An 11,510-nucleotide genomic window follows, 5' to 3' on the forward strand; every position below is an offset into this window, starting at 1 on the left:
CATTATGAAAAAAAATGTTGAAATTCCGTAAATAGTTTGGGCGTTACTGAAGGTATTTCGCATTGATTATAAAAGTTACAGACCGTTAGAAACCCTGTTTCACATCATTCAAAAAAACTTGCCATAGGCTTTAGTGAGGATAACAGCGTTAAGATTATGAATTCTCATCAGTTGCAGTGGTTTCCATTGACTGCAGCCCAGGGTTGTCTCAACAGTGCACCCTCCAGAGACACATTTCTGCAGCACTCCAGAAATGTTGCAAGTTTGAGTGAAGTAACAAATGAATATTGACAATATTACTGTCATCACAGAAAATCTGAATCAGAGCTTATTTTAGACAACATTAGTCTCTACCTTTCTTTTTCTTTTTTGTCTTTTTGCTGCTGCGGCCTTTCTGTTGTTCCTCTACAATTCGCTCCTCTGCCATTTGAGAGGAGTCAGCACGGCTCAGTGTTGATATCAGCCAAGCATATAGGAACTCTGAAAGATACCTACAAAGCAGGGGACACCAAAATGCAATTATGAGAGCTATGGGAACACCTTCTGGAAACTTAAGGGAACTATGCAAACAGGCAAGTAATTTTCACTGAACATGCTAGTTAGGACGCAGTTGACATTATTGTATTAAAAGTTAAAATTGTACAAAATGAGCTGAAGCAGGCTTGCTTTTTAAATAACCTTTGCTCATCTTTCAGATTAGTACAATTTAATATGAGTTGGCCCAGTCAAAGATGGGAAAATGAAAAAAAAATTACAAAATGTCAAGTTGGCATCCTGGATGAAGTGTTCTTACTGACAGATGTATTCATATTTTATGGATGTGGCTTACCAACGCAAAGGTCAATGTGAATTATAGTTAGGAGGAGGAATGAGGGCCTGCAGACAGATTGTCAAAAAATTGTGGGATATTTACTTTTTTCTTAATTTGAAGGTTTTAATCCAGCTCTTTCAAGGAATATGGCATATTTCAGAGCACTTCATTCAGCAAATTATTCTCAACTGTTCATAAACTGAGCGATTTATTTAAAATGAACTGTGCAGAACTAGTCTATTTTTACATAAAACAGAATAAAATGAAGAGTGAACTATGTTGAAACTTGCAGATGAATGACTTCAAAGAGATTGCAATGAGCAGAACATTTGGAAGTTTTAAAATCAGTGGCTGGCCTCACCGCTGAGTGTTTCATGGAAAGCAGTTTATCAGTGTGGTCACCCTGCAGATAATGGGATGAGAAATATTCAGCCAAGGATGATTTTGCTGCTAGTGTAGGGGTTCACAGAGTCTGCCTTGCTCTCAATCTGGTATTCAACTTTGGATGCTGGTGATGGAAACTTGCTCTGGGGACTGCAGCAGAATCAAGTCTACAGCATTATGTAGTACGATGCCTCCCCTGTGTCAAAGTCAAGGATGTTAATGAGCAGCTGCAGAGCTTGCTGAAAGGAGGGTGAAAAAAGCAGATTAACAGCCCCGACTGATCATGGTCCTTATTGGTGATATAGTTAGGAGGAGGAATGAGGGCCTGCAGACAGATTTTAGGGAATAAGGACAGAAATAGCAAGCTGATCCTTAAAAAATGTAGTAAACTCCATTATATTTGCAGGGCAATATCCTTGTGGGTACAGAGAAAAAAAAAAGAGTAAATAAAATGAATACGTAGACTGCAGGGATGTTTTGGAAGGAAGGTTTTATATTCCTCGGTTACTGGAACTGAATCTGTGGGATATGGATCTGTATAGGCTAGATAGGTTGTATGTGAACAGAGCTGGAATTGATCTTCTTGCAGCATGATTTGTTGTTAGGGAATGCGTAAAATATCTAAGAAGAAATTATCAGCAGTGCATATGGAGAAAAGGCATGGGTATGGGACAAGCTGAATTTATTTTGTAGATAGCTACATAGCTGCCATATAGAGTCCTTCTGTGTTACGACCATTCTATAATTCCCTTTCTACTTCTATTCTACTTTCTACCTTCTCAGTAGTCACATGTGGAAAATATTTAAATCAGAGATGTATTACAGTTCTATGTATATATAAATAGTAGCAACACAGTTATAAGACTAATGAAATAGAACGAGCTATTTCTTAAATGTGAAAATTCAACATTTGTAGTTGCATAGACTGTTTATAACTAAACAAGATGAGGTAGTCATGATTTAAACTATAGTTTATGAGCCGAAATTCAATCTGAGTCTCTTCCAAACATAGATGCCCAAAAGATAGTATTAGCTAGAACTTTGAATGCTAACGTGGTTAGGTTTTCATACCAGTAGACGTAATAGAATTCATGCATGCTATAGAGTTCCAATTCGAAGCCGCTCAACAGGTACTGGATCATAATCCGAAGGTTATGATAGAGGATCCATGTGCCTAAGCATGCCAGATGCTGTCTCTGTGGTTCCTGCTTCAATAACATGCTATGGAGCGCTGCATCAACCTTTTCAGCCTGCAAGCAGGAGTATATACAAAGTTAAGCTTTTTTTGCTAAACTATTGTCCCTTAAACACACTAGTGTTTGAAATGTAATCTTCACATTATGGCTTTGAAGAATTCCCATCCATCAGTTACTCCCTCCCTTTCTCTCTCTCTCTCTCTCATCACCACCACCCCACACACACACACAAAAATTGTTATTGCAATCATAGCATTCAATAACAATATAATCTTTTGTTTGGTTAACCGTGCCATGGAAAGATCAGGCTCCAGTTACTATATTATTGGCGATTGCTGATCAGTTTTAGACAAATTAAGAATCTCTATGGAGCTGGTTTTTTTGTGACAGATAACTTAAGTGCCAGGATGTTAGATCAACTAAAAATAGCTATTAAATATAATTTCATACAAAATTATAAACACCTGCCACTTGTCCTTTTGATTTTCTGTCTGTCTTGGATTAAAGAAATCTTTTCCTTCCATCCTTTCCCTACTCTTGGAAGATTTTGAATCTTTTACTGTACCTTGATTTCTTCAATCTTTGCTCCTATTGTTCATTTTGAAGGTCAGAACATTCTTTTAAAATTTGGATTTAAGACTCTCCTTTGAACATTGATATTGTTATTATCACAAGAATTGAAATCAAAATTAATAGGTCCTGGGGAGTGTTGCTGAACAAAGAGGCCTTGAAGTGCAGGTTCATAGTTCCTTGAAGGTGGAGTTGCAGGTTGATAGGATAGTGAAGAAGGCATGCTTTCCTTTATTGGTCAGAGCATCGAGTATTGGCATTAGGAGATCACGTTGTGGCTGTACAGGACATTTGGTTAGGCCACTTATTCTGCACAATTCTGGTCTCCCTCCTATCAGAAAGCTGCTGTGAAACATGAAAGGGTTCAGAAAAGATCTACAAGGATGTTGCCAAGGTTGGAGAGTTTGAGCTACAGGGAGAGGCTGAAGCTATTTTTCCTGGAGTGTTGGAGGCTGAGGGGTGACCTTATAGAGGTTTATAAAATCATGAGGAGTATTGATAGGGTGAATAGACAAGGTCTTTTCGCTGACGTGGAGGAGTCCAGAACTAGAGGGCACAGGTTTAGAATGAGGGGGGAACAATTTGAAAGGGACTTAAAGGGTGGCTTTTTCATGCAGAGGGTGGTGCATGTATGGAATGTGCTGCCAAGGGAATTGGTGAAAGCTGGTACAATTGCAACTTTGAAAAAGCATCTGGATTGGTATATGAATAGGAAGGGTTTAGAGGGATATGGGCCAAGTGCTGGCAAATGAGACTCAGTGGCACAGTGGTTAGCACTGCTGCCTAACAGCGCCAGAGACCCGGGTTCAATTCCCGCCTCAGGCGACTGACTGTGTGGAGTTTGCACGTTCTCCCCGTGTCTGCGTAGGTTTCCTCCGGGTGCTCCGGTTTCCTCCCTCAGTCCAAAGATGTGCAGGTCAGGTGAATTGGCCATGCTAAATTGTCCGTAGTGTTAGGTAAGGGGTAAATGTAGGGGTATGGGTGGGTTGCGCTTCGGCGGGGCGGTGTGGACTTGTTGGGCCGAAGGGCCTGTTTCCACACTGTAATCTAATCTAATCTAATCTAATTAGTTTAGGATATCTGGTGAGCATGGATGAGTTGGACCAATGAGTTGTTTCCGTGCTGTACATCTCTACGACTCCATGCAACTCGAAATGATTTCACATAACAAAAAAGTACTAGAACAGTAGCATTTTGTTATTAGTCACATAAATGTAAATTCGCTGATTACGTACTTCCAACAGGAAACAATACACACCATAATACCAACTCCCTGCCCTGTACTTCTTTTCAAGTGCAGATTTCTACAGGGATTGCAGGTTCGCTGAAATACTGTACCTCTAATTTACAAACTTTGCATTTTTATGAAATGACATAAAACGAGTCGGTTTTTTGGGGACATGAACTCTCAGTGGAAATTTGGTTGAAGTTTTCAAGATCATGAAGGAGTGAACAGTGTATCGGGAGAAATTACTCACATTTACAAATGGATTGAGTATCAGAGCACAGATTTACAGCATTTAGCAAAAGAAGCAAATGCAGAGTGACAGAATACATTTTTACACAGTAAGTGGTTCAGGTTTGGGAAGCACTACCTGAGGGTGTGATGCAAGTAGGTTCAATTAAAACAATCACAAGGACGTTGCTTCTATTTGAAAAATCATCCAATGTACAGAGTTATGAGGAAAAGGCAGGGAGTTTGACACCAAATCAAAATGGAAAAAGTGAGGACTGCAGGTGCTGGAGTTCAGAGTCGAGAGTGTGGTGGTGAAGGCTGTAAGCTGATGAAAGGCTTATGCCCAAATGTCAATTCTCCTGCTCCTTGGATGCTGCCTGACCTGCTGTGCTTTTCCAGCACCACTTACTCGAAACTAAATCAAAATGGTCACATAACCAGCGCAGAGAAGACAGGCAGAGTGGTTGGCCTCTGTTTTGTAACAATTCTGTGATATATTTAACAGATGATGTACCCTGTACAAGATTTTTATGGAATTTAAGAACACTGCTTATGTTCATTTGAAAAAAATAATTAAGTTTTTTTTGAGGCTTTATTCATTTGTTGACTGATGTACATAAATTGTGATGATTCTGATCCAGAATCTGTAACTGGCTTTATAAATGTATGACAAGGACTTAAAAAGTTTGCATTAATTCTAAAGGGATTCTGAAGCCTTGAAAAATTCCTCCAAAAATGTGGGTTAACGTAATTGCCAATTATAAAAATGACATGTTGGCTTGGCTAATCATCATTTTGAAATATCATTTGCTTCTGACTCAAAGACTGGTGTGTCTTAAGCTCCCTTGCACATTTGCAACACAGTCCATATTATGTGATTGATCTCCTATGCCAATTGTAAGGTACTGATTAATAAAATATCTACTTGCAGGGAGAAAACAGAGGCTGACTACTAAATAAGTGTTTAACATTTGGTTGTACATATTACAACGCAAAGTATATGTAAAAACATAATTTTTGGGAGTGAAACAAAATGGAGTGGTTTTGTATGCCAAGCCAATTTACAGAGGAACCTCAATTATCCGACATTTGAATATCCAAATATCGGATTATTTGGCAAGATCGCAAGGTTCCAATGCCTGCATGAATAAAGGATAGCATGTGTGGTATTGTGTCGCCATTTAGTGCCACACGTGTGAGAAGTGATGAATGCTTGCAATTGCAAAAAATGTCTCTTTGTTCATCTATTTAAAGTGGCATTTACAATATTTGTTTGAATTATTATTTATCTTTTAATTCATGTTTAATTTGTGTTAGCTGATTCATTAAAAAGATACAAAAAATAAATCAACTAACAATCTTGTTGGTAACTTTTTCATTGGAGATAATTTGGTAACACTCACCATGGGGATCATAACAAAATAATTTATTGTCAAGCTGGAGAAGAAATCCATCCGGAAGAAGTACCATCCTGTTATTAATTGCAACTGCAAGTGAAAGCATGTGAATACACCTAGTCTCCATGTTGGGTAAGACACTAAACCAAAATTCCAATGTAACTCTTAGGCAATCATAAAAGAGTATGACACTTTTCTTGAACAAGACAGGAAGTTTTTCTGGTGTCTTGACAACTTTACCTCTTAATAAACATCTCAAAGCAGATAATCAGATAATTTTCCTCATTGATGAGAACAATGGTTTGCTACTATGTTACATTACATTTCAAAAAAGACTTGGAATGTCCTGAGGTTATGGAAGGTATCATAGAAATACAAGTTACTTCCTCCTTGCATTTCATAGTTCAAGGAAAATACCTCATCTTGAAGAGTGGCAAATTCCTCTAGGCTGTGGCCAAGTTTATCTCTCTGGCGAGCTCTGTTGTGTCCATGAATCTGGATCAAACTACAAAATGGCTAGCAAAAAATAAATCAATGGTAAGTTGATTTAGAAGTTTAAATCTTACAAATCTTGCACCATGACTGTCAGTGTCACATACACATAATATTTTTCAACTTCTGAAACCTGAACAACTGAGATATATGTAAACCGTTAATACTTTATATTCACTAGCTCAGTTGGCTAGATGGTTAGTGTGTGGTACAGATTAACCAAAACAATGTGGGTTCAATCGACAGAATCCTCCCCTGCCCTATTCTTAATAATGGAATAATACCTCTTAAGTGGAAAACAAATTCTCTCTCTGAAATAGATAGATGCCTGCAATACCCTCCTGGACTCTGGGTAGTTACTTAGCCTACCCTAAATTATAATACATAATACTCATATGTGAAACTGCTGCACGTAAAGTGTGGTTTAATAATGCTTTTATGTGAAAAGAATATACAGACTGCTTAACTGAAGAGGCCAAGTTTTTGTTGGTGAGATGTTTGACAATTTAATTTTAACATTCTTTTGCACTTTCAGATAGGGCCTGTATTTTATCTGCACTGCTGCTATAGCAAAAAAAATGTTTTGCTGCAAAGGTAGCAATGTTTTAATTGCTTCTTTTAAAACAAATACTGGCAACAAAAAATGGCCAAATGCAGGAAGATATTTGTTCCAGACTCTTAAAATCTTATCATGTTGCAGGGTAGCTCCATGACGGAGATAAATTTAGTAATGAGCATGCAGACCAGAACTGCCCCAACTTTCATGTCTGATTCATGCAATAATTGCAGCCAAGTTTCAGTAGAAAGGTTAATTCTTTACATTAATCTATTTTCCTCAGGAGAGCCACCATGCAGAGAGGTCCAAGAATGGCTCCAGAAATCAAAAAGAACACACCATAGAAACAAGCAGTGAACCTTCACAGCTGTCTGTGGCAGCATGATAGCTCAGTGGTTAGCACTGCTGCAGCACCACGCTAGGGAACCAGATTCAATTCCAGCCTCAGGCGACTGTGTGGAGTTTGGACATTCTCCTCGTGTCTATGTGGGTTTCCTTTAGGTGCTCTGGTTTCCTCCCACAGTCCAAAGATATGCTGGTTAGGTGGACTGGCCATGCTAAATTGCCCATTGTAACTAGGAATGTACAGACTAAGTGGATTAGCTATAGGCTGAGTCTGGGTGGGATACTCTTCAGAGGGTCAGTGTGGGCTCAATGGCCTACTTCCACACTGTAGGGATTCCACGATTCTGTGACTGACTGTGCAATTACAAACATTTTTGGACACCCAAAGAGTTAGTGACAAAAGAGATAATTCCAAGGCTGGTACAGTAGTGAAGAGGTGCAAGTTAAATAGTTAAGGCTGGCAAGAGCAAGGCAGGGAATGAGATAAAACCGAAACATTAAACTGCATTTATTTCAATTTAAGATGCCTAACAGGTAAGGCAAATGAACTCAAAACTTGGGAACTCAGAACTGGGATATCATACCTATTATAGAACTGTGGCTCAGGGAGGGGGAGGATTGGCAGCTTAATATTCAAGGGTATAAATGCTATAGGAAGAATAAAAAGGAGAGCAAGAGAGGAGGGCGATTGGCTTTTTTAGTTATAGCAGTAGATGGGGAGGATATTCCTGGGAGAACACCCAGTGAAGTTATAGTCCGTGTAACTGAAAAATAGGGCAGTGATGATCACATTTTTGGGATTGTAATATAGCCCCCTGCAAAGTCAGCAGAAGATTGAGAAGCAAATATGTAAGGAAATCTCAGATATGTGTAAGAATGATAGGATAGGAATGCTAGGGGATTTTTAACTTTCAAACATAGACTGGGACTGTCATAGTGTTAAGAGCTTGGATGGAGAGGAATTTGTTAAGCATACAAGAACATCTCCTTATTCAGTATATGGATGTACCTACTAGGAAAGGAGCAAAACTTGACTTTCTCTTGGGGAAATAAGGCACGGCAAGTGACTGAACTGTCAATGGGAGTACACTTTGGGGGCCAGCAATAATTCTATTGATTTTAAATAGTTATGGAAAAGGGCAGACCTGATCGAAAAGTTAAAAGTTCTGAATTAGAGAAAGGCCAATTTTGTTGGGATTAGGCAAGAACTTTCAAAAGTTGATTTGGAAGGCTTTTCACAGTTAAAGGGACAATTGGGAAGTGAGAGACCTTTAAGCATGAAATAACAAGAGTTCAGAGACAATATGTTCATGTTAGTATGAAGGGCAAGGCTGGTAGGTGTAGGGAATGCTAGGTAATGAGAGAAATTGAGGCTCTTTTCAAGAAAAAGTAGGCATATGCCAGGTATATATAAGCTGGGATTGAGTGAATCCAGAGAGGAGTACAAGGGCAGAAGGAGTATACATAAGGAGGAAATCAGGAGGGCAAAATGGGGACCTGACATAGTTTTGCTAAATAAAGGCTGAGAAAAATCCAAAGAGATTCTACAAATACATTAAGGCCAAGAATAACTAGGAGAGAACAGGGGCCCCTTAGAGATCAACAGGCGGTCTATGTATGGAATCACAGAAGATGCATGAGATATTAAACTAATATTTTGTGCGTCAGTATTTACTGTAGAGAAGGATATGGAAGTAGAAAATTTGGAGAGAAAAAAATTGACATCTTGAAAACTGTCCATATTATAGAGGGGGTGGTGTTGGACGTCTTAAAACGCATAAAGGTGGATAAATCCCCAAGATTTGACCAGGTGTTCACCAGAACTGTGTGGGAAGCTAGGGAAGAAATTGCTGGGCCTTTTTCCAAGATAGCTGTATCATCAATAGTCAAAGGTGAGGTGCCGGAAGACTGGAGATTGGCTAACGTGGTGTCATTATTTAATAAAAGTGGTAAGGAACATTCAGGGATCTGTAGACCGGTGAGCGTTATGCCTGTGGTGGGCAAGTTATTGGAGGGGATTCTGAGTGACAGGATTTACATACATTTAGAAAGGCAAGCACTGAATAGGAAGAGTTACCATGTCTTGGTGTGTGGGAAACCATGTCTCATTAACTTGATTCAGTTTTTCAAAGAAGCGACAAAGAAGAATGAAGACGACAGAATGGACTTCAAGGTGTTTGACAAGGTTCCACATGGTAGACTGGTTGGCAAGGTACATGGAATCCAGGAAGAGGAAGCCAACGGGATATAAAGTTGGCTTCAAGATAGAAGACAGAGTGGTGGTGGGGGCCTGTGGTCCCAGGGTGTTTTGCAAGAATTGGTGCTAGGTCCATTGCTTTTTATCATTTATATAAATGATTTGGATGTGAAAATAGATGGTATGGTTAGTAAGTTTACAGATGATATAAAAATTAGAGGTGTAGTGAACAGTGCAGAAGGTCACCTCAGGATGTTGATCAGATGGCCAATGGGCCCAGGAGTGGTAGATGGAGTTTAATTTAGATAAAAGTGAGGTATTACATTTTGGTAAGGCAAATCAGGATAGAACTTATACAGTTATTGATAAGGCCCTAGGGAGGGTTGCCAAACAAAGGGGTGTAAGGTGCATAGTTCCTTGAAAGTGGAGTTGCAGATATACAAAGTGCCGGAGAAGGAGTTTGGCATGTTTGCCTTCATTGCTCAGTGCATTTAGTATAGTGGTTGGGATGTCATGTTGTGGCTGTACAGAGCATTGGTTAGGCCACTTCTAGAATACTGAGTTCAATTCTGGTCTCCCTGCTATAGGAAATATGTTGTAGATATGTATATAACTAGAAAGGTTTCAGAAAAGATTTGCAAAGATGTTGCTGGGACTGGAAGGTTTGAGGTCGAATAGGCTGGAGCATTTTATCCTGCAGTGTCAAAGGCTGAAGGGTGACTTTATGTAGAGGTTTATAAAATCATCAGGGGCATGGGTAGGGTGAGTAGCCAAGGACCAGGGTAGGGGAGTCCAAAACGAAAGGGCATAGGGTTTAAGGTGAGAGAGAGAAGTTTAAAAGGGACTGAAGGGGCAACTTTTTCATGCAGAGGGTCTGCGTATTTGAAACAAGCTGCCAGAGGAAATGGTGGAGACAGAGAGAATTACAACATTTAAATACAGCTAGTTCTCCTCTAATGCCTTAGTTGCTTTCCTGTGTAATGCCATGTTATAGAAAATTGTGCAATAGAAATAATGGGACCTTTGGGGAAAAAAAAAACAGGGTTGGGGTGCACCACCAAAAAATACCAGTAAAAATCTAAACAACAATAGTAGTTAACCTAACACAAACCTAAGTAAATTTTGAGCTGTTGTAAGGTACTGTATACTGTCGTGCAATTCATTAGAATCTTCAATTGATTACTCTCGATTGGCATCTATAACTGCTGGCTGCACTACATTCTAGCCAGTCTTCTGACCCCATCCAATGGTAACACTGCACAAGTCAGATCCCAGAATGAAACCTGCCTTGGTAGATCAAGGGCTGAATCTTAATTTGTTTTGCCAAGTTTCTTGGAGGGTTTCACATTGTGATGCTTGGGGACATCTATCACCTTATTTTACAAAACCCACCTGATTTGGTGCACCTTTCTCACATTCCAGCACCATCATACTATGTACCATTTCCAAAACAACTCAACACTTCCTGTATATCCTGGAATTGACTAACATCCGTGGTGCAGCACCATCTTTAAAAAGATATCATGCACCTAGTCAAAAGCTATCAGTCTGGAAGTGCCCTGCATAGTTCCTGATATTGGCCCTTGGCAGACAATGGAAAATTGGTTTGGAGAAAGTGAGGACTGCAGGTGCTGGAGATCAGAGTTGAGAGTGTGGTGCGGGAAAAGCACTGCAGATCAGGCAGCATCTGAGGAGCAGGGGAATCGACATTTCGGGCATAAACCCGGAATGAATAAATCAGGAATGACTGAAATAATTAATGGAAAATTGGTGCTTCTCTTTGTGGGCTGGGACATGGAGATGCTGCTGATGAGGATGGCGTGATGCAAAGGTAGGATGTTTTATTCTCCCAGGCCAACAGAGGACATCGTTCTCCTGGAACCACACCAACCTGGACCAGGGTTGCCATCCAGGCCAGTACAGTCTCAACCATTTCTAGGAATGCACAGAATGTTGGAAGATCAATGTCATTCTCTCCAGTGAAAATGCCACCATCTTCTCGTTGATACCTCACATTCTCTCTCTCTCTGCTACTGTACCCACCATTTCTGGCAACACTTTTCCCACTCACTCTCATCCTCATTAACATCTGATCCTGATTAACTC

The 11,510-nt window shown here is 39.7% G+C and overlaps 1 protein-coding gene across 2 annotated transcripts in view; it reads right to left on the minus strand.

The window, feature by feature from the left end:
- naa35 (N-alpha-acetyltransferase 35, NatC auxiliary subunit) overlaps positions 1 to 11,510 on the minus strand; it is a 78,135-nt gene that overhangs the window by 15,398 nt on the left and 51,227 nt on the right. For both annotated transcript variants that reach the window (XM_043713167.2, XM_043713161.2), the window contains exons 16-18: positions 6,232 to 6,330; positions 2,267 to 2,445; positions 355 to 491 (exon numbers count right to left, since the gene is read on the minus strand). In XM_043713167.2, the coding sequence (XP_043569102.1) occupies positions 355 to 491; positions 2,267 to 2,445; positions 6,232 to 6,330 (415 nt within the window). The remainder of the gene's footprint in view (positions 1 to 354; positions 492 to 2,266; positions 2,446 to 6,231; positions 6,331 to 11,510) is intronic.

This window comes from Chiloscyllium plagiosum, unplaced genomic scaffold, assembly GCF_037043375.1.
Source record: "Chiloscyllium plagiosum isolate Xiang-an unplaced genomic scaffold, Cpla_swu_hap1 HiC_scaffold_2, whole genome shotgun sequence".
NCBI lineage: Eukaryota > Metazoa > Chordata > Chondrichthyes > Orectolobiformes > Hemiscylliidae > Chiloscyllium > Chiloscyllium plagiosum.